The sequence below is a fragment of the Drosophila subobscura genome, chromosome O (assembly GCF_008121235.1).
Source record: "Drosophila subobscura isolate 14011-0131.10 chromosome O, UCBerk_Dsub_1.0, whole genome shotgun sequence".
NCBI classification, from domain to species: domain Eukaryota; kingdom Metazoa; phylum Arthropoda; class Insecta; order Diptera; family Drosophilidae; genus Drosophila; species Drosophila subobscura.
In genome coordinates this window covers 24941883-24967899 of record NC_048533.1, presented here as the reverse complement: position 1 = coordinate 24967899, position 26017 = coordinate 24941883, and the positions used below count along the sequence as shown (strand labels likewise).

The window sequence follows — 26017 nt, the reverse complement described above, 5'->3', positions numbered from 1 at the left end:
TACATGTAATAGAATAATTTAAGTTTGGAAAAAACCTCAAAAAACTGAATAAATTTAAATCTATTGCTAGATTATTAATGCGAATTGTTTTAAGTTGTATTTAGAACAAGATGAAGAAACTCAGATTACCCACCCCCCGACACCCGCCACCCAGACTCCCCTTTCACCGTCAGCATAAGAATTGTTCAGCTAAAAAATGTGTCTAAATGTAATTTAAAAACATAAAGAGAAAAACTAAAGATTTTTAAGCAACAACAAAACAAACAGCATGCATCATCATCGGCATAGGGAGAGAGAACAAAAAACAAAAAAAGTGAAACAAGAAAGTAAAAAACAGTTTAATATTTCATAGTTTATTAAGCCCATCCATTCATAGTCGTCATAAACATTAAGTACATAAAGAAACTAAACTAATATATCCCCAGTACTCTTTGAGTATCGCGGGTATAACGAAAGTGGAAACAAAATACAACATAAAATCTCACTGAAAACGAAACGAAACGCAACAAGTAACAGAGAATTCAGAGAAGAAAAATGAAAACCCAGCTAAATAAAATGAATGAAAAGTGAAAGGGAAATGCAATCAAAGTTCATGCATTTCATGCACGTTTGTACTGGGTGACAACGTTCTTAGGAAAATAAAGAAAATTCCATACAATTTTAAAAACTATTTTGCATTTTATTATAGGTATGCATATTGGCTTTGTTTTGCTGCTTTTAGTTTTTGGGCATTTTGGATTCGAGTTGCTGAGATTCAAAATCCTTACATTACATACAGATACTTTCTTCCTACATATTTTAAACACAAATATCGACTTTGTGCCGTTCTACTAATCTAGATACATATTCGACTACAGGGGTGAGGGGATATTACAAAAGTAAGACCTGCAGATTGATTCGATTCGTGGTGCTACAACTAATGAGAGTGCTCCCTGGGGCGTGGAGTCGTATCAAATTAGCGTAGTAAGTATGTGGGGTGTGGTAGGTGCTTATACGAGAGAAATAAATTATTACGAAATAACAGTTATCAGTACAAATAATATGATACAGAATCGACTGTAGACTGCTCTGATATTGATGTTGGTATTTTATGTACTTGTATTCGATTTGATCTATCCTGCAGCCAGACCACGGTCCTACGGCTGTCCACCCATTTCATTGCATTGCATAGCTTAGCATAGTATTTGGCATTTGCGCTAAAGTACGAGTTAAAAACGATACGATTGTTGCAGCTTAAATGCGGCCATCGGTTGGGATGCTGCACAGCTGCTTCGGATTGCGCAAACTTCTAGTAGTCTTGTGCTTTGATGCTACTTATGTCTTAGGCGGATAGACTGGCAGTGGATGGCCCTCCGAGTTGAAGACCCATTGGTCCAGATCGATCTCCTTGCGGTTGTCACTGAACAGCAGATAGAAGTACTTCAATGTCTCGCTCAGCCAGAAGCTCTCCATCAGATCCCGCATGCGCGTGTTCTGCGCATTCCTAACATTCCCCAGCGACGTGTAGCCTGCATTCACTTTGGCGTGCGTCTCGAACGCCTGGAAGATCGTCCAGCCCATGTCCTGATATGTGCGATTGCCGGTGACTGCATAGAAGTAATACAGGCTCTCGATAAACTCGGGCCTCAGCAGATTGTGCGCATCGTTTGGCTTCACGTAAATGTCGTGCTCCTCCTTGTCCGTCAGTGCAAAGTACGAGATTTCGGGCGCCAAATGGGTGGGGTGCTGCATGTACGTCTGATAGCAGGTGTCCAGCAAATCTCTGGCCAGTATCAGGTGAGAGTCGGGCATGCCGTTCTGGTGCCCCAGTATCAACGTGCCCGGCAAATAACACGTCAGATGATCCATTTTGGGCTTGAAGTCTTTGCCATTGATGAGTTCGCCAATATACACCCAATGCTCACGCGGTGTGCGCCGCATCAGCTTGGTCAGCACACCATCAATGGCCTGCATATAATCCAGAATGAGACTGCAACGAATCGGAAGGTGAGAAATTGTGAAATCTTTGAATTTCTTCCCCTACTCACTTGTCATTATCATTGCGGCCCGTCTGAATCCACTGCTTGAGCAGATACTCATAGTAGGAGTCGCCACGCGCACCCAGCGAAATGGTGGCATAGTTGCGGAAGGTGCCCGTGTTGGCATTGATGAATATGGGCACCAGTCCATCGGTCTTGTCCAGCTCGTGCACCTTCTCGTTTACCTTGTTAACGACCTGAAATATGCATGCAACCGGATTAGCTTCATTTCTTGGAGAAATAACAGACTTGGACTTACGTTCTCGTAAATGGAAATATTTGTAGACCTACTCAGGTCACGGAACTCCAATTGGATGGTGGTTATCTCGCTGGTGGAGCTGTCGGGCGACCATTTGGGCGAGTGGGCCGACAAATCGCCGAGATTCACATCCGAATAGGGAATGCCCGAGGGCGAGAGGAAGGCCGGCAACAGGCGATTGCCCAATTCCGCCGCTTTGGTGAGGAACATTGTGTCACCGCTCAAGTGGTAAGCAGACAGCAGGCCGCCCAGGACACGTATTGTCACCTCAAAGAGATTCACATCGCGCTTCGTGGCGAAGCGCAGGGAAAGATCCACCCAGTCACGTGCTTCCTTGAACTCTGTGGAAACAAATCATATTAGAACTGAATGGTTACCCTTCTAAACAGACGACACTCACCCTCATCGAGGCCCATTATGTACATGGTGTCCAGCGCATCGACAATGGTCAGACCCAGGCCGAACCATTCGTGTGAGAACTGCGAGACGGGCTTCAGGTTGTCGTGACCCCAGGCGTACTTCTGGTAGCCGGCCCAGGAGTGCTTGAAGGCAGCCACCACCGCTGATTGTCGCTCATTTGTGGCGCCATGGAAGTGCTGACCCTTGGCCAAGAGCGGCTGAATCTTCTTCAGGTGCCGCTTAATGCTGATGCCGCCCAGGTGCAAGGGGTTCCGTATGGCTTCGTTCAGCTGTTCGCGTTCATCCAGCTGCTCAATGGGCAGACGCTCGATGGGCTCCTCCACATTGTTCAGTATGTCGATGCCCTCCTCGTTGTCCGTCTTCTTGTCCAGCAGCACAGGCAGTGCGACAGCGGCTGTATCTGGCACACGAACAACATTCTCAGCTGAGTTCGCTTCCCCATAGGCCACATTTCCGCCGTCAAACTGAAAGCCCAGCAATCGTTATCATTATTCAATCTCGGATTCCTTGAAATCATAAATCAGACACCAATAACCACTTCAACTCATTAAGGAGATGGTGTTGGGGGCTGTTATCATAATAAGTGCCGCCGTTCCCCCAATTAAGTACTTATCAGTGACGAGTAGACAATTACCTTATCATCAGCGGGTTCTGGGTTGGGCAGTGCGGCAGCCGGAGTGACAACAGCGGTAGCCGTTAGATCCTTCTCCTTGTCGGGATGGTGGTGGGGATTCGCCAGTGGGAGCTCGCGGCGCATGTGGTAGGGAGACGCTATGGACTTCTCATCGACATCCTTGATGCTCGCCGCAATCAGTTGATCGCCGGTTAAACAGAGCAAGACCGTCACGCAGAAGGCCGTTACGCCGAGTATAATGAGGTTGCGTTGACAACGCGGCAGCTGATTCCAAGCCTAGACCATGCAAATGTTCAAATATGAATATTCATTGTTCGTTTGGAGCCACTCATTCCGTCTCTTACCCGCCGCAGGCTCTTCCGTCCCCGCTCATCTGTGCTGGCCACCGCTCCCGAGGGGAGCGTGAGTGCGATGTGTCCGGACTCTTTCATATCCGTCCGTATTCTGACCTCGACTCTGCTCCGACTGAGTTCACTTGGGCTTTGAGTGGAAAAGTTTGGTCAAATTCCGCAGCATTCGCCTCCGAATAAAAATCGATGCCAGAGCGACTGCCGCCAGCAGTGCGGGAGGAGGGGATGGTTTGTGCTAACTAACCAATGGGCTGGTCGTGCTCCTTGGCCTGTTCACATCGGAATCGTTTATAAACCAGCACGTGAATACGGTATATCCATATTTTCGAACAACCCGAAATATTAAGATAAAATTAGCTTCACTAACTTTGGTATCGTTATCGATAGACCATACCTCTTGAGTGAGTGATCGAAATTAACCCACTACACCCCCTTGATTGAACAACTTAAGTTGAGAAGCGCAGAATAAAAGCGCTTGTCAATTTCACATACAATTCTAAGAAATCTTTCCCCTGAGCTGCATGCAAATTGTTCAAGCTTTGTAATTTTCGTGGAATAATATAAATACCCACAGGTCGACAATGGGCTCGACAATCGTTCTTTGTCTATCATCTCAAATCATATTTCTCGATTTTGACATTCGGTTTAATAAAACCAGATGGCTTGGAATCTCAGCACTGAACACATAATTTTAATTAATTGATCAATCAATTCTCTACAATACTGGCTAATATTAAGGACTCTATTTGTTTATAATTTAAAGTTGAAACCCAAAATGTCAAGGCATAAAGTAAATTGTGAACGGAAAGAAAAATCACATCAAAACAGGACAAGTCCCAGGGCTGCTGCGTTACGATACGAAAATTCGAAATGCGTAAACAAATACATTTATTTAATGACATTTATACAACGGTTCACACGAATGGCGGCATGGCATTGTTTTATATAATTGGATTACAAAATTCAATGTACAACGTCAGTGTGTTGCCTTGGCAGATAGGAATGCTTCTTCGCACAGGCAAATTGTGTTCAACTACGTACAAATACAAATTACAAATTGCGATAGTTCTCAGATATCTATAGATATACTCGTATATATATTTGCATCATTTTGCTGCATAGCAGGCATTGCACACACGCACCGGCTTGCCCGGCTGCCCCTGGGCATTGAGCAGTGGCAGCGAGTGCTCGGAGCAGGCCTTGCAGAAGATCTCCCCACAGCTGCGGCAGTGGTGCTTGCGCCGCGTCAGATTGAACTCCCGCTCGCAGCCTGTGCAGTGGGAGGCAATCGAGTCGGGCGCCCAGATGCCGGGACTGCCGAGGCTCTCCGGCATGGTCTGCAGTGACTGCGAGGATCCGGACATCAGCTGGCGCTGCCGCTTCTCGCTGTCCTGCATCTCCGACACCTTCAGCTTGCTCTCACTCAACTGGATGCCCAGCTCCTCCAGTGTTGTCTGCGCCTCGGCCCATTGGGCACGCGCCTTCTCCAGATCCAACTTTAGCTTCTCATTCCTGTCCTTCTCCTCGGCCAGCTCCTTGAGGCAGCTCTGGAGCGTGGCTATCTTCTCCTTCAGCTTGATCTCCTTCTCCTGCAGCGAAATGCGCCACTCGCGCTCGATGCGCGACTCGGCCTCAGCTCGGGCAGCCCGCTCCTCGCTGGCCGTCACCTGGGTGGTCAGCGTTTGTGACGTGCTCTTCAGTATCTCGCCCAAGTTGCTCTTGTCATGGGTCCACCTGTGAAAAGGGAAAGCAAAAAACGATGATATCGATAAAGGGAACCAACACATCTCCACACCCCACCCGTAGGGCATCTTACTTCTTCTCCAGCTGCTCAATCGTGCTGGCCATGTCCTCCTTTTGGCTCTCCAGCTTCTCCATTAGCTCCGTTTTATGCGTTAGCGAGGCCGTGCAGTCCTGCCCAACCGAAAGGTAAGGATTGGAATGGAAAGATAAGAGAAGAAGTTTGTACCATCGTTGAACCATCTCAGAGGAGCAGAAATGTTGGTGGCAAATGAAAGACTGACTGACTGTCGGTTAAGGTTTATTTCTTTGGGATTCTCTTTGGGTTTTAGTAGAAGTAGAAGTACATTAGTGGAGTGTGGAGTATATTTTTTGCAGTACTGCACGCATATGCAGGTTGCTTTCAAGGCGTACGATTATACAGTTACATTTAGTTATAATTACAATACTTGTTGTGTGTACGAGTATTCGTCTATTCTTCGACTAGTATTACGATTAGGATTACATATGGTACAGTATTACAGTTTAAGCGATCATAGCAGCGGTTGGGGAAGGGCATATAACCATATTCATACACTCGGAGAAAACAAGTAGTTGAATTTTCACATTTAAACTTAGATATTAAAAGTTATGCCAATATATTTGACCTGAAGAATGGAAACTATAAAATTAAGGTATGAACATTTTTAAGATAAATGCATTTCATATTTAAATTAAATATTACGTTACATAATTTCAAGTTTTTCCAATTTATATAAATTATTTATTCTGTTATTACATTTATGTTTGAATCGAAATTTATTATATTTATTTTCTCCGTTTCTTTATTTTAAAATCAATTATTAAATTTCAATATGGTGTTTATTTCTTAATATTATGCTCTTTTTCTCCGAGTGTACTATGTCTAGCCATACAGTTCTCATCTGTATGTGAATCTGGAGCCTCTTTTACATATATACATTCATACGTTTTTCTGATCTTCATACACCATTAATGACCACTTTTAAGGGCTTCCTTTTGGGACTCAGGGGATTAAGCTATCAGGTTGCAGATTATTAGTCAAACCTTTAACAAAGTCTACACATACATAGATACTCCTAGGTATTCCTCTGTGTCTAGGCATCCTATACACTAACATGGGGGAGGGCAAGGGTATAATTCTGCTTAATAGCGACCCGTAGATGGACATGGACTTTGAGTGCACGCCAAGGCCTTGGATACATAAATATTATATTTATATTTTAGTATGGGAGAGTACAGGAGTAAGGAGGCAACAACTTTGCGCAGTATAATGGGTTTCTGTTCTTCTTTATCTACAATTACTACGTATCTAGGAGTCGCCCGCTGCTGTGGCTTCTATAATCCCAGACAATGCATAGTCGCTGCGTGATCCATCGCCGCCAAAGTGCTGGGTTATGTCGGCTGCTGCCTCGGCCAGCTCATCGTTGAGCGATTTGGCGGATGTGGGCGTCTTTGGCTGCTTCCTTTCGTCTTCCTGCGGCTCCAGGGGCAGAGGTTCTGTTGCAGCAGCCACAGCAGCAGCCGCACTCGATGGCGACTTGCGATACTTGTTGGGATCGAACGGCGGAAAGGCATCCATCTTGAGGTGCATCCGCTTCATGGGCGGACCGGCGTCATGTTTGTGCTTCTTGGTGAGTGCCTCGAACTTCTCCAGATTCTGCTGGCGTCTGGTGGTGGGCGAACGCTCCACGCCGCTGCCACCACCTCCACCGAATGCTCCACCGAACGCTCCTCCGCCTCCGTGCTGATCGTTCAGCTTCGACTCGTACTTCTTTTCTAGCGATTGTAAAATGTTACCAATTTGTGAGGCTTTCGTTTGCAAGCGCGAGACCATCTCGCCCTTCTGTGTGAGTTCATCTTCACATTCCTGGTTAAATGGTGGCAAAACGAAGGAGGAGTACATTTGATTTTTGATTTCTTTGCTCAGAATTGATAGGCTTCAACCGATTCGATTGCAGGGATAATGTCTGATCATAAACTCAAAACCAAAGAGAACCAAAGAGAAACAAAACCAAAACTCTAGCGACCAGTTGATGGGAGGATGAATGTGAAAAGATGAGTTGTGTGTGTCCCGGAGTGAGTGTAGATACTCACCTGCAGCTTGCGATACATCTCCAGATTGATCTGCTTAATGTCATCCAGCTGGCGCCGCAGCGAGACTATCGTGTCCTGCTTCTCGTGTATGTCCTTCTCCAGCAGCTTCATGGCCATGTCCGACTCTGCCTTGAGCGACACCTGCAGCTTCAGCTCCTTCTCCAGCTCTCCGTTCTTGCGACGCTCCTCCGACAGATCTGAGCTTGCAGCTTCGCTCTTTTCCTTCTCGGAGCCACTGCCAGAGCTGTTGTCCGCGTCCTTCTGCTGTTGCTGCTGCTGCTGCTGCGTTTGGCTGGACTGCCGCATGGCCTGGTTCTCGGCCTGCAGGGCCAACAAACTGTTGCGTGCAATGGCCAGATCCTCCTTCATCAGGGCATTGGTGGTGGTCAGCGATTCCACCTTGGCCTGTAGATTGCCAACGGTGGCACTGAAAGAGGCGTTAAGAGGGGGGTTTGGTTTAGTCTGCACTCCGGACTGCTGCTGCTGGTAACCCACTTTAGGTGACGATTCAGCTCCTCAATGTAGTTCTTCTGGTCGAGCACGGCTATCATGTTGCCCTGCCCGGTGGCATCCAGCAGCGCTGGCGGTGGGGCACTGTCGTCGGCGGCATCGGGACTGCGCGAACTGGAGCGCAGGTAGAGCGAGAAATCGATGACGCCCTGCTGCGAGTCCAGATCCTCCTCCTTCACGCACAGATTGCAGTCGATCACATTCAGTCCCACCAGAATTCCCATTATCACAACGATCTGAGAGGGGGAGACACGGTTATCCTGGCGCTAACAGGAGGGAAACTACACTGCGGACTTCACCTCGTCGCTCATCATTAGGGCATGCGGCTCGTAGTAGTCGTAGAGCGAGTCCTCGCGGTGCTCAATCAGCGCCTGAAGGTAGTCCGACAGCTTCTTCTGCATGAGGGCAATCCGTAGCCAGGCTCGCGCCCGTCCAATGTGCGTGCGGACGGTGGGCAGATCCCGCACACTGGCCGTTATGTCCTGCGCCTCGGGGCAGTAGTGCTCGACGCTCTGCAGCAGATCCCACAGCTCCTTTCGTGGTCCAAGCAGCCCCTTCTTGGGTCGCAGTCCATGCCCCAGCACGTGCTCGATCACGATGAAGAAGTGCTGCAGCGGCAGATGGTCCGAGTCCAGCATGCGTCCGTAACGCAGCGACTGCTCCAGCAGCTCCTTGACCACCAGCTTGCAAATGTTCACCAAATTACTGCGCTCGATCTCAGCGGTGTCGCGTGCTGCAAGAATATGAGGATAGCCACAGTGGATGCTGAGTCGCGGATTCTGAGCTGACAGTGGGGTAGCAACGACTACGGGGGGATTACTGATTAAGGATTGATTAGCAGCTGCTAGTAGGCGTTTCGAACGAGTTTTTTGTGTCAAAAATATGACAACTGCAATGACCGCAAATAGTAATGAACATTCATGTGCTGCTTTCGTTGCTGTTCTTTCTGACACCGGGGGGCTGTCCCATGTACACCATCGACGTGTCCACGCTGGAGGTGCCGAATGACTTTCAGAACGAACTCACCCTGCAGTCGATGCTCAGCTCGGAGCTGGATCAAGCCCGCAACGACCTCAACACCAACCATGAGATGCCGCAGATGCAGAGATCCGTGCCGGATGAGCCTCCCGGCAGCCACAAGGCCACAACATCGCCACCTGGACCCTTGCTCCTCCCAAAGGTATCCCGCAGTCCGGACAAGGAAGAGCTGTTCCTGGGCACCAATCTGTTTGGCAGCAGCACGCGGAAATGCTTCTCCGCGGAGGACATTGCACTGATATCCGCCCGCAGGGACTTTGAGACGCTGCTGCCCAAGTCCTTTCCCAACAGCCTGCTCTGCGACAGCGTAGTCCAGATGCTGATGAAGTACTTCTACACGGTCAACCGCACTGTCAAGGACATGGCCAAGGACGAGGCAAAGCTGGTGCTGCAGCGAGCCTTCTACGACGCTCTCGGCGGGTATCTGCGCTACTACCTGGTGCCCGTGGCTCAACTTTCCTTCTACGCTGGGCGCCTGAAGCTGTGCACCGTGGAGCGGCTGGTGGCTCTCTACCAGCAGTGCCGGATCGTGCTCAATACGAATGGAAATGGCTGGCGGACGCCCGTGGGGGATATACTCAGCCAACTGAAGAGCGTGCGGATCAGTCCGGTGAAGCTGCCTGCCAGAAAGCAGGGCGAGGACGATGCCTCCAGCTGTGCGCTGCTAGAGCAGACAACTGGCTGCAAGGAGGCGCCCAACGATCAGATGATTGTCCCACTGCCACGCCTGGAGCCCGTCGATGGGCAGGGATACCTCACGAACATCTACCTGCCGCTGAAGCAGCGGCGCATCTACAACCTGCGCTCGCCCCACTCGGCCTTCGTGCTGGTGAAGTTCTTCCAGACGGTGACCCAGTGCTACCGCTTCCAGGGCATGTGCCAGAAGGCGTACAACAGGAAGCTGCGCAACTGGATACGCGAGAGCGTGCAGCTGCACTACAAGGACGAGGTCTTCTATCCCGGTCTGGGCGGCATTCTGCAGGTCTACGAGCTGCTCCAGAACGAGTACAAGGGCAAGGCGAGGCAGCCAGAGGGCGAGTGCCAGGAGGAGCAGTGCTTCATGGACTATCAGGAGACGACGGACGATGTCACAGACACTGGGAGGGTGGCAGCAGCAGCTGGAGGCGGACAATGCCGCAAGCAGAGTCGTTCCCCAAACGACAAAAGGGAGTGGGAGACCCACTCGAAGCAGGACGTGGAGGAGTGCCGGGAGTGCGATGATGATGCCTCATCCGCATATGTGGCGTGTGTGGCGCTGTTTCTGGCCTTGCTGCTGCTGCTCCTTTTGCTGATCATCTACTGCTGCATGCGGAAGGGTCGCAAGCCCCAGAGGATACCCCACAAGAGGGATCTGGAGATGTCGCCGCCCACGAAAACAAAGGCGTCGCCGCCCATGAAAACAAAGGTAGCCACCGACGCGAGGCCCGCCATGCCCAGGAGAATGGCCTTTCAGGGATCCTACTACTCGTCACCCATTGAGATCAGCCACTCCGAAAAGGCACCCCAGAGCCAAGGCAATGGTAAGTCAGGAAGGGACCCATAGATCAGTAGAAGATTCTCATCTTCCCTTGGCTTTTCTTTGCAGACTTTCGAAGGTTCCTCGATGACTCGCACACCTCCACCTCCTCGCTGGCCTGTCAGTTCAACCGAAAGTGCATGCCCATGAAGTTCCCGCGCAGCTCCCCGGAAGAAAAGTACTACACCCGGAAAAGGCAACCTTCCAAGATCAAGCAGAAGCTCGCTCAGGCATTCCATCCCCTGCCCACTAAGGACATTGAGGATGAAGCCTCCCTCAGTCCCTCGCCACGAAATAGACCTTCAGATAGAGAGGTGGCAGTGGATCCTGGAAGATCCAGAATGCCCACACTGGACTCGTATCGTTCCACTACGGAAGTGACTACAGGAACGGAGCTTGTCACGACCAGGGACAGGGAGCAGGAGAAGCAGAAGATAAGCAGGCGTTGTGAGGAGGAGCTCAAAGAGATCAAACGGTGTGAGGCACTCAGGGAGATCAAAAGGTGTGGAGAGGAAGACCCAAAGGAACTGAAAGCTGCAGAGGCCAAGAAAAAGGCAAAGGAGCCACCGCCAGAGAAGCCCAAAAGAAAAGACAAACAGTTGGGTGAGATTTCCAATACAGATGGAGCACTAATTCCCATTAAATTACTCCTACCATTAATTCCCTACAGAGAGGGACACGATGCAGGATGAGCCACGAAAGTCACGCAAGAAATCGGATCCAAAAGCAGAGACCAAAAGCCCAGAACCCGAGCAGAGAAGGCTAACAGGTGGAGGCTGTGCGGTGAGTGATGTAAGAGAATTGTCAGACTGAAGTCGTGCGAGAGGAGATTTTTATCTAATTAATTGAAACATCCTCCCCAGTCGCCGAAGGACTCGCCAGGTTGGGAGACGACTTTTGAGGACTCCAGCTACATAGAAGAAGCTTTTCAGTAATGTTTCAGTTATTTTTTTTCGAGTTTTGTTTCTAGTTTACTAATTAAATTGTGTTGAGTTATTAATCGGTTGCATAAAGTCCGGGAAATTACCCATAAGCGAACGGACACACACAAAAAGAGAATGACATGGGAGAGCTTTTCAACACTGTTATCAATAGTACACGAATCTGATATTAATTCAGGGCTCACCACAAGGCCATCAAAAGGTAGAAAAGGATATTCCTTTCAGTCCAACTGTTCGTTTGTCTTAATCGCCAGTCTCCTCCTTAAATTTTTCCCCACAAAACAGCATGTGCTATGTGCCATCAAGGGAAGGAAAGTGCAACGTAAATGTAGAGTAACATGCCAAATGAAGATATCAATCAGAATCAGAATCAGAATAAATCTGACAACAAAAGAGCAACAAACTACAAAGGATAAGGGATAAGGATAATATAAATAGAAACTGGCAAACAGAAGATGCAACTGAGGTGGCAACAGAAAGAAGCAACCTACAGAGATGCGACCACTCTGCGAAGAGGCCCACATTCTTGTGCTGCGACTGCGTCTGGGAGTGCGACTGGGAGGCATTGAGTGCATTGGAGCCGACCATGTCGCACAGACGACGACCGATTAGATTTTCAAGTGCCATAATACCGTTATCCTCGAGAGCCCCGGCGGCACTTCCGGCCGCTGACAATCCGGAGAAGCGTTTGCTGTTCCGCTTCCCAAACTGGGTGCCACCGCCACTGCCACTGGCATGTGTCCCAGCGGCACCGTAGCCGGAACTAGAGTTTCCAGTGTGTGGCTCGTTGACGCCGACGCCTCCTCCTGACTGCTGGCCGCCGGCCACATCAATATCCTGCAGCTCCTTGAGGCACAGCCACTCGCCGTCCACGGATACCCGAAAGTTGCACAGATAAATGGTGTCCTGCACACCGTTGGCCAGCTCCTCGTTGGTGTGATTGGCATGCGAGGCTTTCGGCAAAGCGATTGTGGTGCTGCCGCTGTTGTTGCTCGCCTGAAGTTGTGTTGGTTGTGGCTGTGGCTGTGCCTGCGGCTGTTGCTGCTGCTGCTGCGGCTGTGGTGGTGCCTCTTTCTGTGACGCCTTCGACGAGGACGACTGTGGCTGGGGCATTTGTTGGGGTGGATTCTGACCCTTTTGTGTTTTTGCGATGGCCTGTGTGGCCTGTGTTGCAGCCCTCGTTGTGGCAGCTGCTGCCCCCGATGACGACTTGGCGGACTTGCCAACTTCTTGTTGCTTTTGCTGCACACTCGATGGTGTTTTCTTGGCTGCTCCTCCACCTCCTCCCAATCCCACCGATGACGTTGCAGTTGGCGTTTTAACGACACTCCTCAAGGGCTTGGCGGATGTGCTGCTGGCACTCGACACGGCTGCAGTCGAGGATGTCTTGAGGCGACTGGTCCCACTGGTGGACACATTGTTGTTGTTGTTTTGCGACAATTTTGTCCTTTTCGTATCCTCGACGAGTCCACGCATTTTGTACTTTTTTTTTATTCAGGCTTCGATTTACTGCCTGCTGGCCGAGTTTGTACGTGTGTGTGTAGCCATAAAAATACATATACAAATCGATATTAGGAGAGTTGCAACATCTCAAAGCTGCCACACACATTCCTCCCCCACAGCGCCAGACTGCTGGAGGAAAGGATATGCTTCCAATAATTGTTACCTTTTATTTGATGTGTGTTTGCTGTGGAACACCACCACTGATCGAATGGTTTTTGTTTTATTAAATCAAACTCTGAACAATTGAAATTTTACACCGCCACTCAAGCTATACCGTTATGTTATCCCGTGTGTAAGCGTAATATACCGTCTGACCATCAGGCATATACCGAAATATAGCTTTCCATATACCAGCGAGCTTTTTCGTTGAGGGCTCTCCTGCTTCTGCATGAGCTTTGTTGTGTGCAGTAATTTGATAATTTAATTCCTCGCACAGTTTACACTTTTTTAATTATATATTATTCGCTCACTTTTATGGATATTTATATGGCATACAAATGCAATACATTTTAAATTCCAGTAAAATATAATTTGTTTAAAACTTACCACGCTGTGCCCTTTTCGAGATTATTTTGGATGGCGATGGAGAGGCTGTCCCTTCTGGAGTAGAAGGAACAGGGGCTGTTGGTGTAGTTGGTGTTGTAGGCGCCTCTGAACTCGGATAGGGAGTGGTGCCATCAATCACTTCGGAGGCAGCCGCCGCAGCCGCAGCATTCGTAAACTGCGTAGAGATGTGGCTCAAGATCTGCGAGGATATACTCTCTGTTCGTCGAAACGTGTTGCGCAGACGATCAAACGAGGAGCTGGGCGCAGGCGCTGCCGCGGCTCCCGTTAGGGGCGGAGGCGGCGTTGTTGACGACGCACTTGGCGAGGGGGAGTCGTCGCTTCTATCATGGCGAGCCACCAGCAAATCGTCCGTACTCATTTCACCTTCTAGCACATACACTTCACCACTCTAACACGCACTTTTTCACATTAATTAACTAACCGGAGGATCAACTATACCTTTGTTATTAGCACTTGCTGAGAATAAACACGGAACAAAACAATTGAAAAGTGGAAACAGCTGTTGCACCAGGGCAGCAAAAACCATCGATGGCATATATATAGTATATAGTATATTTCGGAATATTTTATCGATAATTCCGCGGTCACACTGTTGCTGTGTTTTTTTGCCGCCAAAAGTAAATTAACAAATTGTATAAAACACGCGAAACGAAACATGGATACGGAACTGAAGCAGCAATTCGACGAGATTGGCGTGGAGCCAAGCGATGCGGTGCTGGACAAGTGTATGGAACTGGCCATCTCGTATGGATGCATGGATGCAACGGAGTTCGTGGAGCAGTGGATGGCCTTTAGCTTGTCCCATTTGCACGGAGATGAACCAACTCCGGAGAATCTGGGCGAGTTCGAGCGCAAGGTACTCCAGCTGAAGAAGGAAAAGGTGGGCTTCAAGACATCCACACAGAAGACAAAAACGTATGCCCCTGCTCCTGTGGCCGACACGAGCTCTCTCACCACTTATGGCCTGATCGAAGATGATCCCATGATGGATGACTATGTGAGCGAGTCGGTGACAGACTCCTCGATGATGCACACGCCCAAGTCCAAGAAGGATCCTTCGTCCCGCTCGTCTGCACTCAAGGGCGGCGTTCTCTTCAGTCCCGCGAGCTACACGCCGCAGTCGGCCAAACGTACCCCAGCGGCAGGAACAGGCACAGGCACACCATCGACGACAACAGTGGCTGGAAAACCAGGGGACACTGTGGACACCTTCGGCCACCCCAAACTGCTAGCTGGAACCGAGTGGCAAGCCAAACTGGAGCATACCCTGTCTGTGTCGCAGAAACTACTGCACCAGGAGGCTCCGCTAACGCTCGCCAATCTGAGCTACATGAACGACTTGCTGTGCGATAAGTGTGATGACCTGGAAGACCGGCTGGAGGCCACGGGACGAGCACTGGTGGAGAAGAAGCTCTCCGCGGAGGAAGTGGCCGAGATCAGTTGGTATCCGCAGGACGGGCAAACGCTGCAGGCGCTGCACAAGCTCTATGCCGTGGGCATGATACATTCCGAGGACGATGGACCGCTGGACGCCTACTCCTCCTTCATGGCGGTGACCGATGGCGAGGAGTGCAGCTACCTCGAATTAAATTTCACACGCATAAAGTCGGCCAGCATCTTCCCGGGCCAAGTGGTGCTGGCGAAGGGGTTCATACCAAAAGGCACGACCTTTGTGGTGGAGGAGATCCACACGGAGCGGAAGCTGACGCCGCCCTCGCCCTTGAGGGTGGACAGGGAGCTGCAGTTCGTGGTGGCCGCCGGTCCGTATACCCACAGTACGGATATGTTCTACGATCCACTGCAAGATCTGCTCAAGTACCTGAAGGACCACAGACCGGATGTCCTCGTTCTGGTGGGTCCCTTTGTGGATGCGAGTCACAAGCTGGTCGCCGAGATGGCTGAGACTTTCGACTCGTTCTTTGAGAAGATGATTGCGGGCATCATGGAGGTGGTGGGAGCTCACACGACAGTGCTCATGGTCAGCAGCCAGAAGGACGCCATGTCCCACGCGATCTATCCCACACCGCCGCCCACTCTACGCAGGACGTACCCCAATCTGCACCTGCTGCCCGATCCCTCGATCGTGGACTTGGACGGCATCACTGTGGGCGTCACCTCCACCGATGTCGTGGACCATTTGCTCAGCCACGAGTTTGCGGTGAATGGCGGCGAGCGGATGCATCGGGCCATCAACCACCTGTTCAATCAGGGCTCCTTCTACCCCATGTACCCGCCGGCGGATGAGGACATGGCCTACGACTCGCAGCTGGCCCTGAAGTACGCACAGCTGCGGCAACTGCCCAATATCCTGCTGCTGCCCGGGGACCAAAGGCACTTTATACGGCTGGTCAGCGACTGCCTGGTGATCAATCCCGGACGGCTGGCGGACAACAAGGGCGGTACCTTTGCCCGCTTCCTGGTGACGCCAACAGCCCCAACGGCGACGGGCAAGGCCGCCAGCCTGTTCAACAGCGTTGCCTGTCAGGTACAACGTATCTGATCGAGCCATCGCGCAGTTAGTCGTTAAAGCATTTATTAATTTGTAATTTATATATTTATGTATAATAATAGTTTACAGCTAACAGTAGGAAATGATGTCTAAACGTAAAAGTACTCGCTAGGATCTGATCTCTATGTTTATTTGAGATGGAGTCCCTGTCCTGTCCTGACCTGCCCATTCCGCACTCAACCGAAGTTCTTTCGGTATTGGTATCGTCGGCATCGCACAGAAAATAAAAACTAAAAACTCCGATTGTATATTTTAACTATACAAAAAATACTGTATGCCATGTTCCGTTCCGTTCCAACAAACATAAACACTTCGCTCCAATATAAACCAGACCGAAAATACCCAGCCGATCCAGCGATCTAGGGGTTAAGGGGTCGCTGTTAAGTAACTGCCGTGCCGTGCCGTGTTAAGTAATCCTCGCCCTTGCTCCTTGTGTCTCTCGTGTTTCGTACTACGTTTCCGTAGTTGGGTTTGGAGTTCCTGGAGCTGCTACTACGGCCGCCTATGACCAAGGCTGCGTGGACTGATGGGCGGCCGTCCAACAACTATCTGCACTGACCTTGGCTGCGTTTAGTTGTTGGGCTCCTGCTTGTATTGTTATTGTCGATTGTTGACCCCCTCCGGATTGTGAACACCGCCGCCGCCGCTGACCATGCTGTGCTCCATGTTCTTGACAATCACGTAGTTGGTGATGTGATTGATTGCCTCGTCCTGGAGCCGCTCCGGCCAGCGCTTCATGTACGACTTGATGAAGTCGCTGAACGTGTCCACCTTGTCCGGTGTGTTCTTGTGCGTGTCCACAATGTTCTTCACAATATCCACAAACTTGTCGTAGTCCTCGTGGGATTTCTTGATTTTGTTGTAGTTGGCCACGCCGCCGTTGGTGTTGCCGCCACCGCCGCTGGCCCCGCTGCCGCCCGCAGCGTTCATCTGCTGCTCCATGTTGTTGTCCGCGAGGCGAGCGGATGCAGCGGCAGCCACCGCCGCCACGGCCGCCGAGGAGGCCATGAAATTGTCCACGCTGCCCGTGTTCGGCGGTGGCTGGGAGTGGTCCATAAAGTGGCGATGCATGCCGTACTCGGTCCTAGAATATAAGATTTATAAATAAGATTCGGAAAGGGGATGGGGAGTGGACTCACTTATAGAACCCCTCCGTGTTGTTGCTATTAAACTCTTGCTGAGACATTGGATTCTTCCAAACTGGTGACTCGGATGTGGATGGTAAACTACTAGTATTCGAGGCACTAGTCATGCGTTTGTCTCTGTGGAAGATCGTTATCCCATTAGTTGCCATTGGATATCCAGGCCGCATGGTCATTGCTTACTTGTAACCTGTGTGAGCGGCCAGACTCTTGAAAACATCATCCACTTGACTGTAAAACTTCCAGGTGCTGATTATGCCTGTCGTCTCGAAGGTCTTCTGCTCCTGTCGATATCGCTGCGTGAGATTGTTGACTTTGAAGTGCACCTCCAGTGCGGTAACAGGTACGCCCAGGGACGTTAGCTGCTTGGCCATAGCCACATACAGATGGCCATTGCGTTTGATGGTGCGCAGCTCATAGGCGCAGACTTTCCATAGTTTGATTAGCTCTAGTACCCCACTATCCTCCCATTGTCGACGCTTTTTGTTGAATTTTTCATACTGCAAGAGACACAGGTAAAAAGGCGCATATCCAGGAGAAGATTCAGCTGAGATGGGAGGAGATTACTCACAGGCATTTCACATGGGTCTCGCTGCCGACAACTGGGATTGCCCAACAAACTGCGTCTGCCAGCTGGAGCAGGACATGAAGCAGGACTTATCTAGTAGGCTGGCATATTGGACACGCGCATCCACTCCTGCAACAACAACACAAATATCCATAAATTAACACATTGTATGGCATATGGAATATTTATATAATTGCGGGAAAATCTAATGCAACACCGTTTGTAAGGCAAATCTTTAAAGGTTACGGGAGGACGAGAACACCTACGCCTCCCCCAACGAACGAACTAACGGGACTTGCCTGCGCAGCACTATAATAACGGATTTTTAATTATCATTAAGCCGGCACACACACATTTACACAGATAAGGCCCGCACACAGGCCCAAAAAACAGCACACAGACATAATACGCAATCCGTAAACAAATGCAAATGTAGGAAGAAGAGAGAAACTAGCTGTAAATTGCATCCACCAGACACAAGATGTGAAGTTGACGCGACGTTGGCTGAAAGCGAACTGACGCGGTTATTCCAGTATACTGCTGCTACCACAGAAGAGATGAAGATGCTACATGCCACACAACTTTGACGCCGACGCCGCGGCACTTGCTTTTGCTTGGAGCCCCTTCCGCTGCCAGTAAAAGTGTAGTTGTAAACGCTGGAAGCGAGGGAGAGGGCAGGGGAGCAATTCGATGGTTACTTTTCTTGAATACACACACGCACAACTTTTCCCTTTGCAGAGATACACACACACATACACATAACATCCAATTTTTTTTGTGAGTCGATTACGGCCCCAGTGCATTCTTTACTTATTCTCCATGAGCAGCCGATTGCCGGGGGATGGGAGGGGGGTGAAACAACACCAACACAACAACAGGCAGGCAGCACAAAACACAACTTGATTATAAGGCAAATAATTAAATTTTAATTATCTTCGAGAGGGAAACACACGAAAAACGACGTATCTGGTAGTACGCGCAGCTCTCGCCACCAACACACCAACAAATAATGATGTTCTCTGCACAAGCGAGACAGCAGCAGAGCAAGCAACATGGTGTGAGCGGGCCAGCTATAGTGTGTAGGGTTTTCGTGCCGGTGTGCCCAGGCAGTTGCAAAACAATACGTTGGAAATTGAAAGGGCCCGAAGAAAAGAAAACATATATGGCATGTAGAGGGAATTATTCCGTTTGGAATCGTAGATAATGGTAGTGTACTCTCCCCTAACCCCCGCCATGTGTGATTTATCTAGCTGGATTTTGAGGCCTGGCCAAGCGCAATTTATCTTGTGTCTCAGTCGGCAGCTGGCTGCTCCCCTCCTACTCTCCCAACCAACCAACCTCAGCTCGTTAAGGCTGGCGGGCTACAAAGCAAACGCATTATCATCATCATCAACTTTGGCTATGTGCCCCCCTGCTCCCCCTCTCTCCGGCACCATCAGTGATGATGCGCAACTGCTTTTGTTGGAGCATAACACACAAACACACATACACCAACACATGGCTATATTTGCCGGTCATCATCATTAGGTTGGAGCGACGGCAACGGCAGCGGCAGCCCCAAATGCGAACGTCATTAGCGCCGGGCTAAATAACAAAAAATGATAATGTTGCTGCCGCTGCTGCTGCTGTTGCTGCCACAGTGTAATCATCATTAAATTGCACATCGTAACGTAGAAGCCGAGGGTAGGAAGAGGAACGGAGGCAAGAACAAGGTCACAATCAGATTTTCATCTATTCACATTTATTCTACTCCTCCTGCGATGTACTCCCCCCATTCCTATTCGGTGGCCAGGCTGAAGGGAGAGCCTGGTATGTGTTGCTCCCCCCACTTGGCAACCAGCATGTAATCCCCAGGATCCGACACTCGATACGTGACCCGATGGATGTTGCGGCCCAAATGCTTCACCAGCAACTCGTCGCAGGGGCCCCGTGGTCCCAAGATGCCCACGAAGAGCATGTTGCTGCCGGCCTGGCTGCAGTCCACGGTGAACTCGTTCCGCTCCAGACAGCTCACGTGGGAGAGTCCCAGGCCACGGCTCTGCACATTGCTGGCATCCGACTGAATGATGGGCACGGCTGAAAGACAGACGAAGGTTACTTCTGTAGGTTCACTCTCGGATGGGACCTACCTTCTGGATTGCTGGATTTCGTATCTGTTGACAGCTCGGTAGCTCCCGCTATGGCCACAATGATGAAGGGAGACCGCGGCAGAGACACGGAGTTGCATTTGACGTGCACCTTGTAGAGTCCTGCACCGGAGGATAGTTGGCAGTCGATCTGGAAGCGCTCCGGGTCCAACTGCTGCTGCTGCACAGCCTCCAGCTGGCCGCTGGGACCCTCCACCCGCACATCAAAGTTTCCCTTGACCCCGTTCCGCTTCAGGATGAAGCTGACGGAGCTGTTGGTGCGGACAGCGCCGCTGGGAAAGTGCAGCAACTGGACGCGACTCGCGTCGGTCAGCTCGGGGGCTATGTAGACTCGCGGCGGCTCCGTGGGATACGCATCTGCGGGGGAGAATATAAATAGACGCCTCGCATCGATGTTTACTTCCTCATCGGTCGACTCACCAGCGTCGGGCGTGCGCTGGTAGCGCCCAAAAATACCATCTTTCTCCGCACACGGCCCCTCCAGCCCACCACTGGCACTCGCAACCAGAGAGGCAGAGGCCGCTGAATTGGTATTCAGTCGCATCTCCTGCGACGCTTTGAACATGCCGCAATTGACTCTGGGGCAAATCTCTTTTTTACGGCTTCGTAAATATTTTCCGGATTGTAATTGGCGTGTGGACTGCCCTGTGGCTGCTCCTTGGCCCGACTGAGTTCAGTGCGCTCTCCCATCCAATGCTAATACGAAGCATGGAAGAGTCTTCCTCCTCCTCCCACAATCGCAATGGAATTGCTCTCAAGATTCGATTCTCTCTCTCTCTCTCGATTTTGATCTGTTGGTTCTTTCGAACAGAACCCGCGCCAAAATGCAAATGTTTATGAGATTTGTTTGCCGGGCAGGCTGCCAAGTCTATAGGAAGTCGGAGAGAGCAAACTGCTGGGATGCCCATTCCTAGACCACATATGATGCAGGGAGATTAATTTGAGAGGAATTACCACTGAAATACATTCACTAATTGAGATTAGAGAGCATTATGCTAGAGAATTTTTAATGCAGAATTTGCCCATTCAAAAAGTAGAGGGAACATTTTATGCATAGATCTTAAAGATGGGGATATTGACAGACGATATGTTTATTGGTATCTTGGAAAACTTAGTTTTCCACCCAACATTATAAGCAAAGCTAAACATTTTATATACCACTCTGCAGGGGAATTTCGGAATTTTCAATTTCGATGTGAAATCGCCCTTTGTTTTAGGTTCAGTTAAACTTTTCTTCTTCAAGAAGATAACTAAACATCTAGGTATCGAGGCCTTCGAGCACTTAAATGTTTCTGTCAGGAATTTTGCTTTCTATTCCTGTTTCTATTCTAGAGTAAATCCCAATTTAATTGGTGTTCTATGCAGATCGACCGCTTCCGATGGGTAACCAAATAAAGGCGAAAGCCTTCGCTTCTCGATTCATTTGTTTTCTTTTAATCAGCAAGTAAAATTTAACATCTAACAAATTTAACATCTCATGTGGTCCAAATGGGAATGGGGTGGAGGAAGGGTGCCATCTATGCGGCATCTCATATGTGCTGCTTGATGTCAAAGCCGTTCTGCAGATGCTGGTACAGATGCGGATACACGGTCATGTCCGTGTTGGACAGATTGCCCGCCTCGTACAGCGTGGCATATACCTAAGAGTGAGGATTGACAAATAGTAAGAGGCAAGTAAAGGCATCCACTTACACTCTCGGTGATACGCAGCGACCTGATCGCCTCGGAGCGCATCTGAAGCCAGGTGTGACGCAGTCGTTCCTCCGCATCGGAGATGAAGCCCGGCACCCAGTGCTCCTGGAGTCGGTAGAGCTGTACGCGGTTCTTCTCGCGCACAGCACGTGGCAGGAGGACGACCTGACGTTTGCGCTTGTCAGTCTTGTTGCGCCCATTCAGCATCAGCTCCTGCTTGGCCTTCTTCTCCTCGATCTGGAGGCGCATCTTGCGTGCAAGATCCTCCCGCTTCTTGCTGGCCGCCGTCTCGGCGAAGATGGACACCTGATTGGTCTGGCCATAGAACTGGCTGTAGTACTCGGCTTTGGTGGCGTCAACGGGCGGCATGATCCGGCGGAAGTTGCCCATGTGACTGTCCTCCCAGGCGATTTGTTGGGCCAGCGAGTCCAACTCATCCTCGGGCTGCACGTCTATCTTTGGCTTGCCAATGGAGGATCCACCGTTGGCGCGTGGACGCTGCAAACTGACAAGGGGAGTAGTAAATGGATCATCGCACGAAGGTCTTTAAATATGTTCTTACCTTTCGCCCTTTGTCTTGAGCAGACGCTGCTTGACTCGCTTGCGATCCTCGCGCATGATCTGCCTCTTGTCCGCCAGCACGGCGCTGACCAGACTGAGAGTGTCCCGGATGAGTGGACGCTTGACCTCGCGATCCACCTGCTCGTTGGTGTGGAAGCTGGGCGAGTGGTTCACCTCCAGAATGTAGGGCTTCAGCTTCCAGTCAACCAGAATGTCGAATCCGAGTATCTCGAAGCAGGCCTGGATCTTGTCGTGGCCTGGGAAGCAGGCGTGGTAATTGTGCTTCAGCACCGGCCACGCACTGAGCACGGTCTTGATGATCACATCGTCCACGTTCGTCCAAAACTCCTTCACGTCGTAGTTGTGCCTGCTCATCCAGTTGTTGATGGCGCTCAGCTTCCGCTTGCTGCCGCAGTCATCGTTGTCGCACAGCTCGTAGTGGCTGTTCCGCTTGTTCACCGAGTAGTTGGTCAGGTGCATGTACAGGTCGGTGGTGTTGCCCGGCGTGGGCTCCACATACTTGTTCGTGGCGAACCGGGCCAGGCCCTCGTTGTACACAAAGATGCGCAGCGGATCCACCGATGTGATGAGGGTATACACCCGCAGATCGAACTTGTAGCCATCGATGAGCAGGGGCTAGGAGAGGATTAGCGTTAAGGTTAGCTTTAGAACGATGACTGGGTTACCCACTCGATGAACGTAGGTCTGACAGATGAGCCGCTCGTTGGCCCCAATGGTCTTCAGGTCGTTGGTCAGCCAGATGCCGCGTCCCTGTGCGCCCGAGTCTGGCTTCAGGATGAAGGTGCGCTTGTGGGTCAGCGCATAATTCATGGCATCCCCATAGCTGCACAATGAGTGGGATTACTTAATGATCAAACAGGAGGTTGCTACACCTTAACTTACTCCGCTGGCAGCATCCAGGTCTTGGGGAAGATCTTGTAGTCGTGCGGATAAACCTTGAACATGCGATTGAGATTCCTGGAGAGCAAATCCTTGCGACAGATCTCGATCATGCCGGGAAAGTGGTTGATCTGCTGAAAGCGCTTCATGTTCTTGAAGAGCTCCACGCCGGGGAACGAGTCCGACCAGAGAATGTTCCACAGCTTCGTTTCCTTGACCAGCTTATAGCCCAGCGTCTTGGATATCTTGCCGATCATCGCGTAGCGGGAGTTGGACACGCAAATGGCGCTCTTGGCCTCGCTTGTGGAGCTGGCATCAACGCGCGAGTCCTTGCCAGCCAGCTGCCTCGTGCAGGAGAGCCGATAGCACTTGTCGTTCAGCTGGATGTAGCTCTGTATCCCATCATCTGCCTGCAGCTCCCCGTCAGCGGGACTGGAGCAGACAGTGTCCTTGCCAGCTGTCAGACGGGTGCCAGCCGACTTCTTTTTTGTTTTGGTCTTCTTGATGCGGCGGCGTGGTGAGATGTGACGCCGGGGGGAGCTGGACCACTCGAGATCAGAGTCATGGCCAGGCCGTTGCTCGCTGAGGGCCATGTCCAGCCTCACGCTGGTGCGCTGATCACGATCCTTGCGGATCTTCTCCTTCGAGAAGCGTCGCAGCTCCTGGATGCGTTTGTAAAACTTGGAATTTTTCAAATTCATTGCCCGAAACGCACGAATTGGACTTTAAAGAATGAAATGGAGAATTTCTGGGGCTAAAGCTAACTAATGTAAAAAGGATAAAATGAGGTCTCTATCGATGGATGGACCGGCCGGAGCTCCCTCACAAATGAAATTCAAACTACTTTGAGTATTTTGTGATGTGTTGCTAAATAATAAATGGCTCTCAGGTGAACCACAAATGACGCTAGAATCAAATGCTTTACGTAAAATATGAGACATAAAAAATGTATAAAATACGAGTAACAATAAGATCTTGGATCAAAAGTCAATGCGGAATGGCTTGAATCTGTTGAGTACATCGTTCATCGATGGTCTGTCCTGCGTCTCGAGTGCCGTGCACTGCAGGCCCATCTCGATGGCACACAGACACATGTCCAGCTCCTCGCCCAGCGGCATGGGCAGATGCTTGTCGAGCAGCTCCAGGCGATGCTGCTGCGACTGTGCCCAATTCTGCTTGACATAGTGCAGCAGATCCTGATGATGGTCGTTCTTGGGCAGGCGATCCGTCACCTGGCGCCCCGTGAACACCTCCAGCAGCACAATCCCAAAGCTGTACACATCCACGCCCGTGCTGAGCTGCTTGGAGTTGCGGAACTCTGGTGGCAGGTAGATCCTCGTGCCAAACACCTTCTTCACCTGCATCACAGCGTTTATGGACTTGGGTCCCTCGCGGGCCAGTCCGAAGTCCCCGATCTTCGGCTGCAGGCACTGATCCAGCAGAATGTTGGCGGGTTTAATATCACCATGGATGAGGGGCGTATTGCGTGCCGTATGCAGAAAGAAAATGCCTCTAGAAAAGTGGATGGAAATTCGAGTTAAATCAACTGCAAACCGACTGGGGATCGACCCTTCACTTACTTGGCTGTGCCATGGCAAATGCTGAAACGCTGCATCCACGTCAGCACCGGCAGCGGCTGCTGCGACTTGTGCGCCCGCAGGCGGTTCTCCAGCGAGCCGCCCTTCATCAGCTGATAGACGAGGCAGGGCTTGTCGCCATTGATGCTGTAGCCGTAGAGGGCCAGAATGTTGTCGTGTCGAATGGTGTTGAGGTACTTCAGCTCGTTGTAGCTCTGCTGCAGCTCCACTTGGTTCTTGTCGATGTTGGGACTGCGGTAGTTCATCACCTTGATGGCCACATCCAGCTGCTTCCACTCGCCCTTGTACACCTCCCCGAATCCACCCTGGCCGAGACGGTTCTCCGGACACCAGCTATCCGTGGCACGTTCCAGCTCCAAGTAGTCGATCTTCAGCAGGGACTCGGCCGCTCGTTGCACGGTGCTGATGTGAATGTTTCCCAGAGATTCCAAGCTGGGAATTTCCTCACTCATTGTCGATGCCGTCGTGCGATTGTTGTTCGAGTTGCTGACGCCCGAGGAGGAGGGAAAGGGCGGGCCATTGTCTATTTTCGAGTTGGAATCGGGCGGCGCACGTAAGTCGCTGATAGTGGGCAAGCTCCTGGGAATATACTTGTGCAGATCCTCGCTCACATAATCCTTGATCATTCGCATGGCATGGTGCAGCTTCAACCTAGAGGAGGGGCAGGGGTGAGGATTATTATAACTTTCTCTTCATCGGACTGGCACTCACTTTTTGAACAGGGCAAACAGGCTCTGGACTGTGTGATTGTATTGGCCCCCCCAAATATTCATAAACTCGTTTGATGGGGAACGGCCGCGGTCTTTCTGGTGTCTTATCTGCTCCACCTGCTCCGGGTAGAGCTTGACGGCCGTGGCCAGCTGCTGCCACACATCCAGGGAGTCCAGATGGACGCAAAGCTGATGACGCGCGGACACGGGAAGAAGCCTAATCAGTAGGGTGTCGTCCTGGTGCGACCTGGACCTGGTCCTGTTGGCATTTCCCTGGGCCGCCTCGGCGGTCTCTGAGCCGCTCATCATGCACTTGTGGGCGGAATAGCTGGACGTCGCTGATTCATGCAAGTGTGGGCTGCATTCGAACGATGCAAAGGGGGAAATTCCGTGATAACCTGTTGCACACTCTGGAGGGGGCGGGAGTCGAATAAAAACAAACACCAACAGGGCTACAAAACCAGCTATGGCCATCTGACCGTCTGGTCACACTCCTGAGAGTGAAAATAGCGTGAAAATGGCTATTTTAATTGATTATAAGTGATGGACAAATTGTTTCATCAGGCGGACTATAACTAT

At 50.6% G+C, this 26017-nt stretch overlaps 8 protein-coding genes across 17 annotated transcripts; 2 read left to right on the top strand and 6 right to left on the bottom strand.

Moving 5' to 3' along the window:
- Positions 1 to 337: 337 nt before the first annotated feature.
- Positions 338 to 4069, bottom strand: LOC117898184 (endoplasmic reticulum mannosyl-oligosaccharide 1,2-alpha-mannosidase). Its single transcript, XM_034807399.1, has 6 exons — positions 3676 to 4069; positions 3332 to 3607; positions 2678 to 3161; positions 2278 to 2618; positions 2028 to 2215; positions 338 to 1969 (listed from the first exon to the last, which is right to left on the bottom strand). Exons 1-6 carry the CDS (start codon positions 3760 to 3762, stop codon positions 1315 to 1317), a joined length of 2031 nt encoding a protein of 676 aa, XP_034663290.1. The 5' UTR covers positions 3763 to 4069; the 3' UTR covers positions 338 to 1314.
- A 519-nt stretch (positions 4070 to 4588) lies between these two features.
- LOC117898181 (protein RUFY3) lies at positions 4589 to 14106 on the bottom strand. 8 transcript variants are annotated; one of them, XM_034807390.1, is made up of 7 exons: positions 13208 to 13345; positions 12033 to 13057; positions 8346 to 8779; positions 8032 to 8282; positions 7537 to 7963; positions 5498 to 5595; positions 4589 to 5415 (listed from the first exon to the last, which is right to left on the bottom strand). In XM_034807390.1, the coding sequence occupies exons 2-7, from the start codon at positions 13015 to 13017 to the stop codon at positions 4788 to 4790; spliced, it is 2823 nt and encodes a 940-aa protein (XP_034663281.1). In that variant the 5' UTR covers positions 13018 to 13057; positions 13208 to 13345; the 3' UTR covers positions 4589 to 4787. The 8 variants fall into 8 exon arrangements, with proteins under 8 accessions (XP_034663281.1, XP_034663282.1, XP_034663285.1 ...); XM_034807391.1 differs by having other exon boundaries at positions 4590 to 5415; positions 12174 to 13057; XM_034807394.1 differs by lacking the exons at positions 12033 to 13057; positions 13208 to 13345 and adding an exon at positions 13591 to 14103 and having other exon boundaries at positions 4594 to 5415.
- Positions 8920 to 11613, top strand: LOC117898182. The gene is made up of 4 exons (XM_034807398.1): positions 8920 to 10604; positions 10670 to 11203; positions 11271 to 11383; positions 11464 to 11613. The coding sequence occupies exons 1-4, from the start codon at positions 8957 to 8959 to the stop codon at positions 11533 to 11535; spliced, it is 2367 nt and encodes a 788-aa protein (XP_034663289.1). The 5' UTR covers positions 8920 to 8956; the 3' UTR covers positions 11536 to 11613.
- Positions 14107 to 14198: 92 nt separating the features above from the next.
- On the top strand, positions 14199 to 16147 carry LOC117897260 (DNA polymerase alpha subunit B). Its single transcript, XM_034805984.1, has one exon. It carries the CDS (start codon positions 14267 to 14269, stop codon positions 16109 to 16111), a length of 1845 nt encoding a protein of 614 aa, XP_034661875.1. The 5' UTR covers positions 14199 to 14266; the 3' UTR covers positions 16112 to 16147.
- LOC117897262 lies at positions 16128 to 18824 on the bottom strand. Of its 2 annotated transcripts, none has more exons than XM_034805986.1 (5): positions 18641 to 18824; positions 17834 to 17959; positions 17446 to 17762; positions 17260 to 17382; positions 16128 to 17204 (listed from the first exon to the last, which is right to left on the bottom strand). In XM_034805986.1, the coding sequence occupies exons 2-5, from the start codon at positions 17837 to 17839 to the stop codon at positions 16718 to 16720; spliced, it is 933 nt and encodes a 310-aa protein (XP_034661877.1). In that variant the 5' UTR covers positions 17840 to 17959; positions 18641 to 18824; the 3' UTR covers positions 16128 to 16717. The 2 variants fall into 2 exon arrangements, with proteins under 2 accessions (XP_034661877.1, XP_034661876.1); XM_034805985.1 differs by lacking the exon at positions 18641 to 18824 and adding an exon at positions 18587 to 18605 and having other exon boundaries at positions 16718 to 17204.
- A 725-nt stretch (positions 18825 to 19549) lies between these two features.
- On the bottom strand, positions 19550 to 20631 carry LOC117896720 (filamin-B). Of its 2 annotated transcripts, XM_034805182.1 has the most exons (3): positions 20398 to 20631; positions 19960 to 20334; positions 19550 to 19906 (listed from the first exon to the last, which is right to left on the bottom strand). In XM_034805182.1, the coding sequence occupies exons 1-3, from the start codon at positions 20540 to 20542 to the stop codon at positions 19608 to 19610; spliced, it is 819 nt and encodes a 272-aa protein (XP_034661073.1). In that variant the 5' UTR covers positions 20543 to 20631; the 3' UTR covers positions 19550 to 19607. The 2 variants fall into 2 exon arrangements, with proteins under 2 accessions (XP_034661073.1, XP_034661072.1); XM_034805181.1 differs by having other exon boundaries at positions 19960 to 20631.
- Positions 20632 to 21500: 869 nt separating this feature from the next.
- Positions 21501 to 24005, bottom strand: LOC117897414 (tubulin polyglutamylase TTLL13). Its single transcript, XM_034806241.1, has 5 exons — positions 23134 to 24005; positions 22921 to 23074; positions 22232 to 22866; positions 21670 to 22174; positions 21501 to 21617 (listed from the first exon to the last, which is right to left on the bottom strand). The coding sequence occupies exons 1-5, from the start codon at positions 23829 to 23831 to the stop codon at positions 21507 to 21509; spliced, it is 2103 nt and encodes a 700-aa protein (XP_034662132.1). The 5' UTR covers positions 23832 to 24005; the 3' UTR covers positions 21501 to 21506.
- LOC117897415 (serine/threonine-protein kinase pelle) lies at positions 23972 to 25881 on the bottom strand. Its single transcript, XM_034806242.1, has 3 exons — positions 25440 to 25881; positions 24711 to 25379; positions 23972 to 24642 (listed from the first exon to the last, which is right to left on the bottom strand). Exons 1-3 carry the CDS (start codon positions 25745 to 25747, stop codon positions 24111 to 24113), a joined length of 1509 nt encoding a protein of 502 aa, XP_034662133.1. The 5' UTR covers positions 25748 to 25881; the 3' UTR covers positions 23972 to 24110.
- Between the last annotated feature and the right edge of the window lie 136 nt (positions 25882 to 26017).

Bases quoted from the DNA above. Each gene is read 5' to 3' on its own strand.
- LOC117898184 (XM_034807399.1), bottom strand. From the start codon at position 3,762: ATGAAAGAGTCCGGACACATCGCACTCACGCTCCCCTCGGGAGCGGTG. The intron at 2,619-2,677 runs GTGAGTGTCGTC...TTGTTTCCACAG, and splicing joins CATAATGGGCCTCGATGAGG to AGTTCAAGGAAGCACGTGAC. The intron at 2,216-2,277 runs GTAAGTCCAAGT...TGCATATTTCAG, and splicing joins ATATTTCCATTTACGAGAAC to GTCGTTAACAAGGTAAACGA.
- LOC117898182 (XM_034807398.1), top strand. From the start codon at position 8,957: ATGAACATTCATGTGCTGCTTTCGTTGCTGTTCTTTCTGACACCGGGG. The intron at 10,605-10,669 runs GTAAGTCAGGAA...TTTTCTTTGCAG, and splicing joins ACCCCAGAGCCAAGGCAATG to ACTTTCGAAGGTTCCTCGAT. The intron at 11,204-11,270 runs GTGAGATTTCCA...AATTCCCTACAG, and splicing joins AAGAAAAGACAAACAGTTGG to AGAGGGACACGATGCAGGAT.
- LOC117898181 (XM_034807390.1), bottom strand. From the start codon at position 13,017: ATGCGTGGACTCGTCGAGGATACGAAAAGGACAAAATTGTCGCAAAAC. The intron at 8,780-12,032 runs GTAGGTTGCTTC...ATATTCTTGCAG, and splicing joins CGCAGAGTGGTCGCATCTCT to CACGCGACACCGCTGAGATC. The intron at 7,964-8,031 runs GTGGGTTACCAG...CGCCTCTTTCAG, and splicing joins GAGCTGAATCGTCACCTAAA to TGCCACCGTTGGCAATCTAC.
- LOC117897260 (XM_034805984.1), top strand. From the start codon at position 14,267: ATGGATACGGAACTGAAGCAGCAATTCGACGAGATTGGCGTGGAGCCA.
- LOC117897262 (XM_034805986.1), bottom strand. The intron at 17,383-17,445 runs GTAAGCAATGAC...GATCTTCCACAG, and splicing joins GCCGCTCACACAGGTTACAA to AGACAAACGCATGACTAGTG. The intron at 17,205-17,259 runs GTGAGTCCACTC...CTTATATTCTAG, and splicing joins AACACGGAGGGGTTCTATAA to GACCGAGTACGGCATGCATC.
- LOC117896720 (XM_034805181.1), bottom strand. From the start codon at position 20,542: ATGTTCAAAGCGTCGCAGGAGATGCGACTGAATACCAATTCAGCGGCC. The intron at 19,907-19,959 runs GTAGGTCCCATC...TCTGTCTTTCAG, and splicing joins GAAATCCAGCAATCCAGAAG to CCGTGCCCATCATTCAGTCG.
- LOC117897414 (XM_034806241.1), bottom strand. From the start codon at position 23,831: ATGAATTTGAAAAATTCCAAGTTTTACAAACGCATCCAGGAGCTGCGA. The intron at 22,175-22,231 runs GTAAGAACATAT...TCCCCTTGTCAG, and splicing joins CTCAAGACAAAGGGCGAAAG to TTTGCAGCGTCCACGCGCCA. The intron at 21,618-21,669 runs GTAAGTGGATGC...CCTCACTCTTAG, and splicing joins CGCTGCGTATCACCGAGAGT to GTATATGCCACGCTGTACGA.
- LOC117897415 (XM_034806242.1), bottom strand. From the start codon at position 25,747: ATGATGAGCGGCTCAGAGACCGCCGAGGCGGCCCAGGGAAATGCCAAC. The intron at 25,380-25,439 runs GTGAGTGCCAGT...CCCCTCCTCTAG, and splicing joins CTGTTTGCCCTGTTCAAAAA to GTTGAAGCTGCACCATGCCA. The intron at 24,643-24,710 runs GTAAGTGAAGGG...CCACTTTTCTAG, and splicing joins ATTTGCCATGGCACAGCCAA to AGGCATTTTCTTTCTGCATA.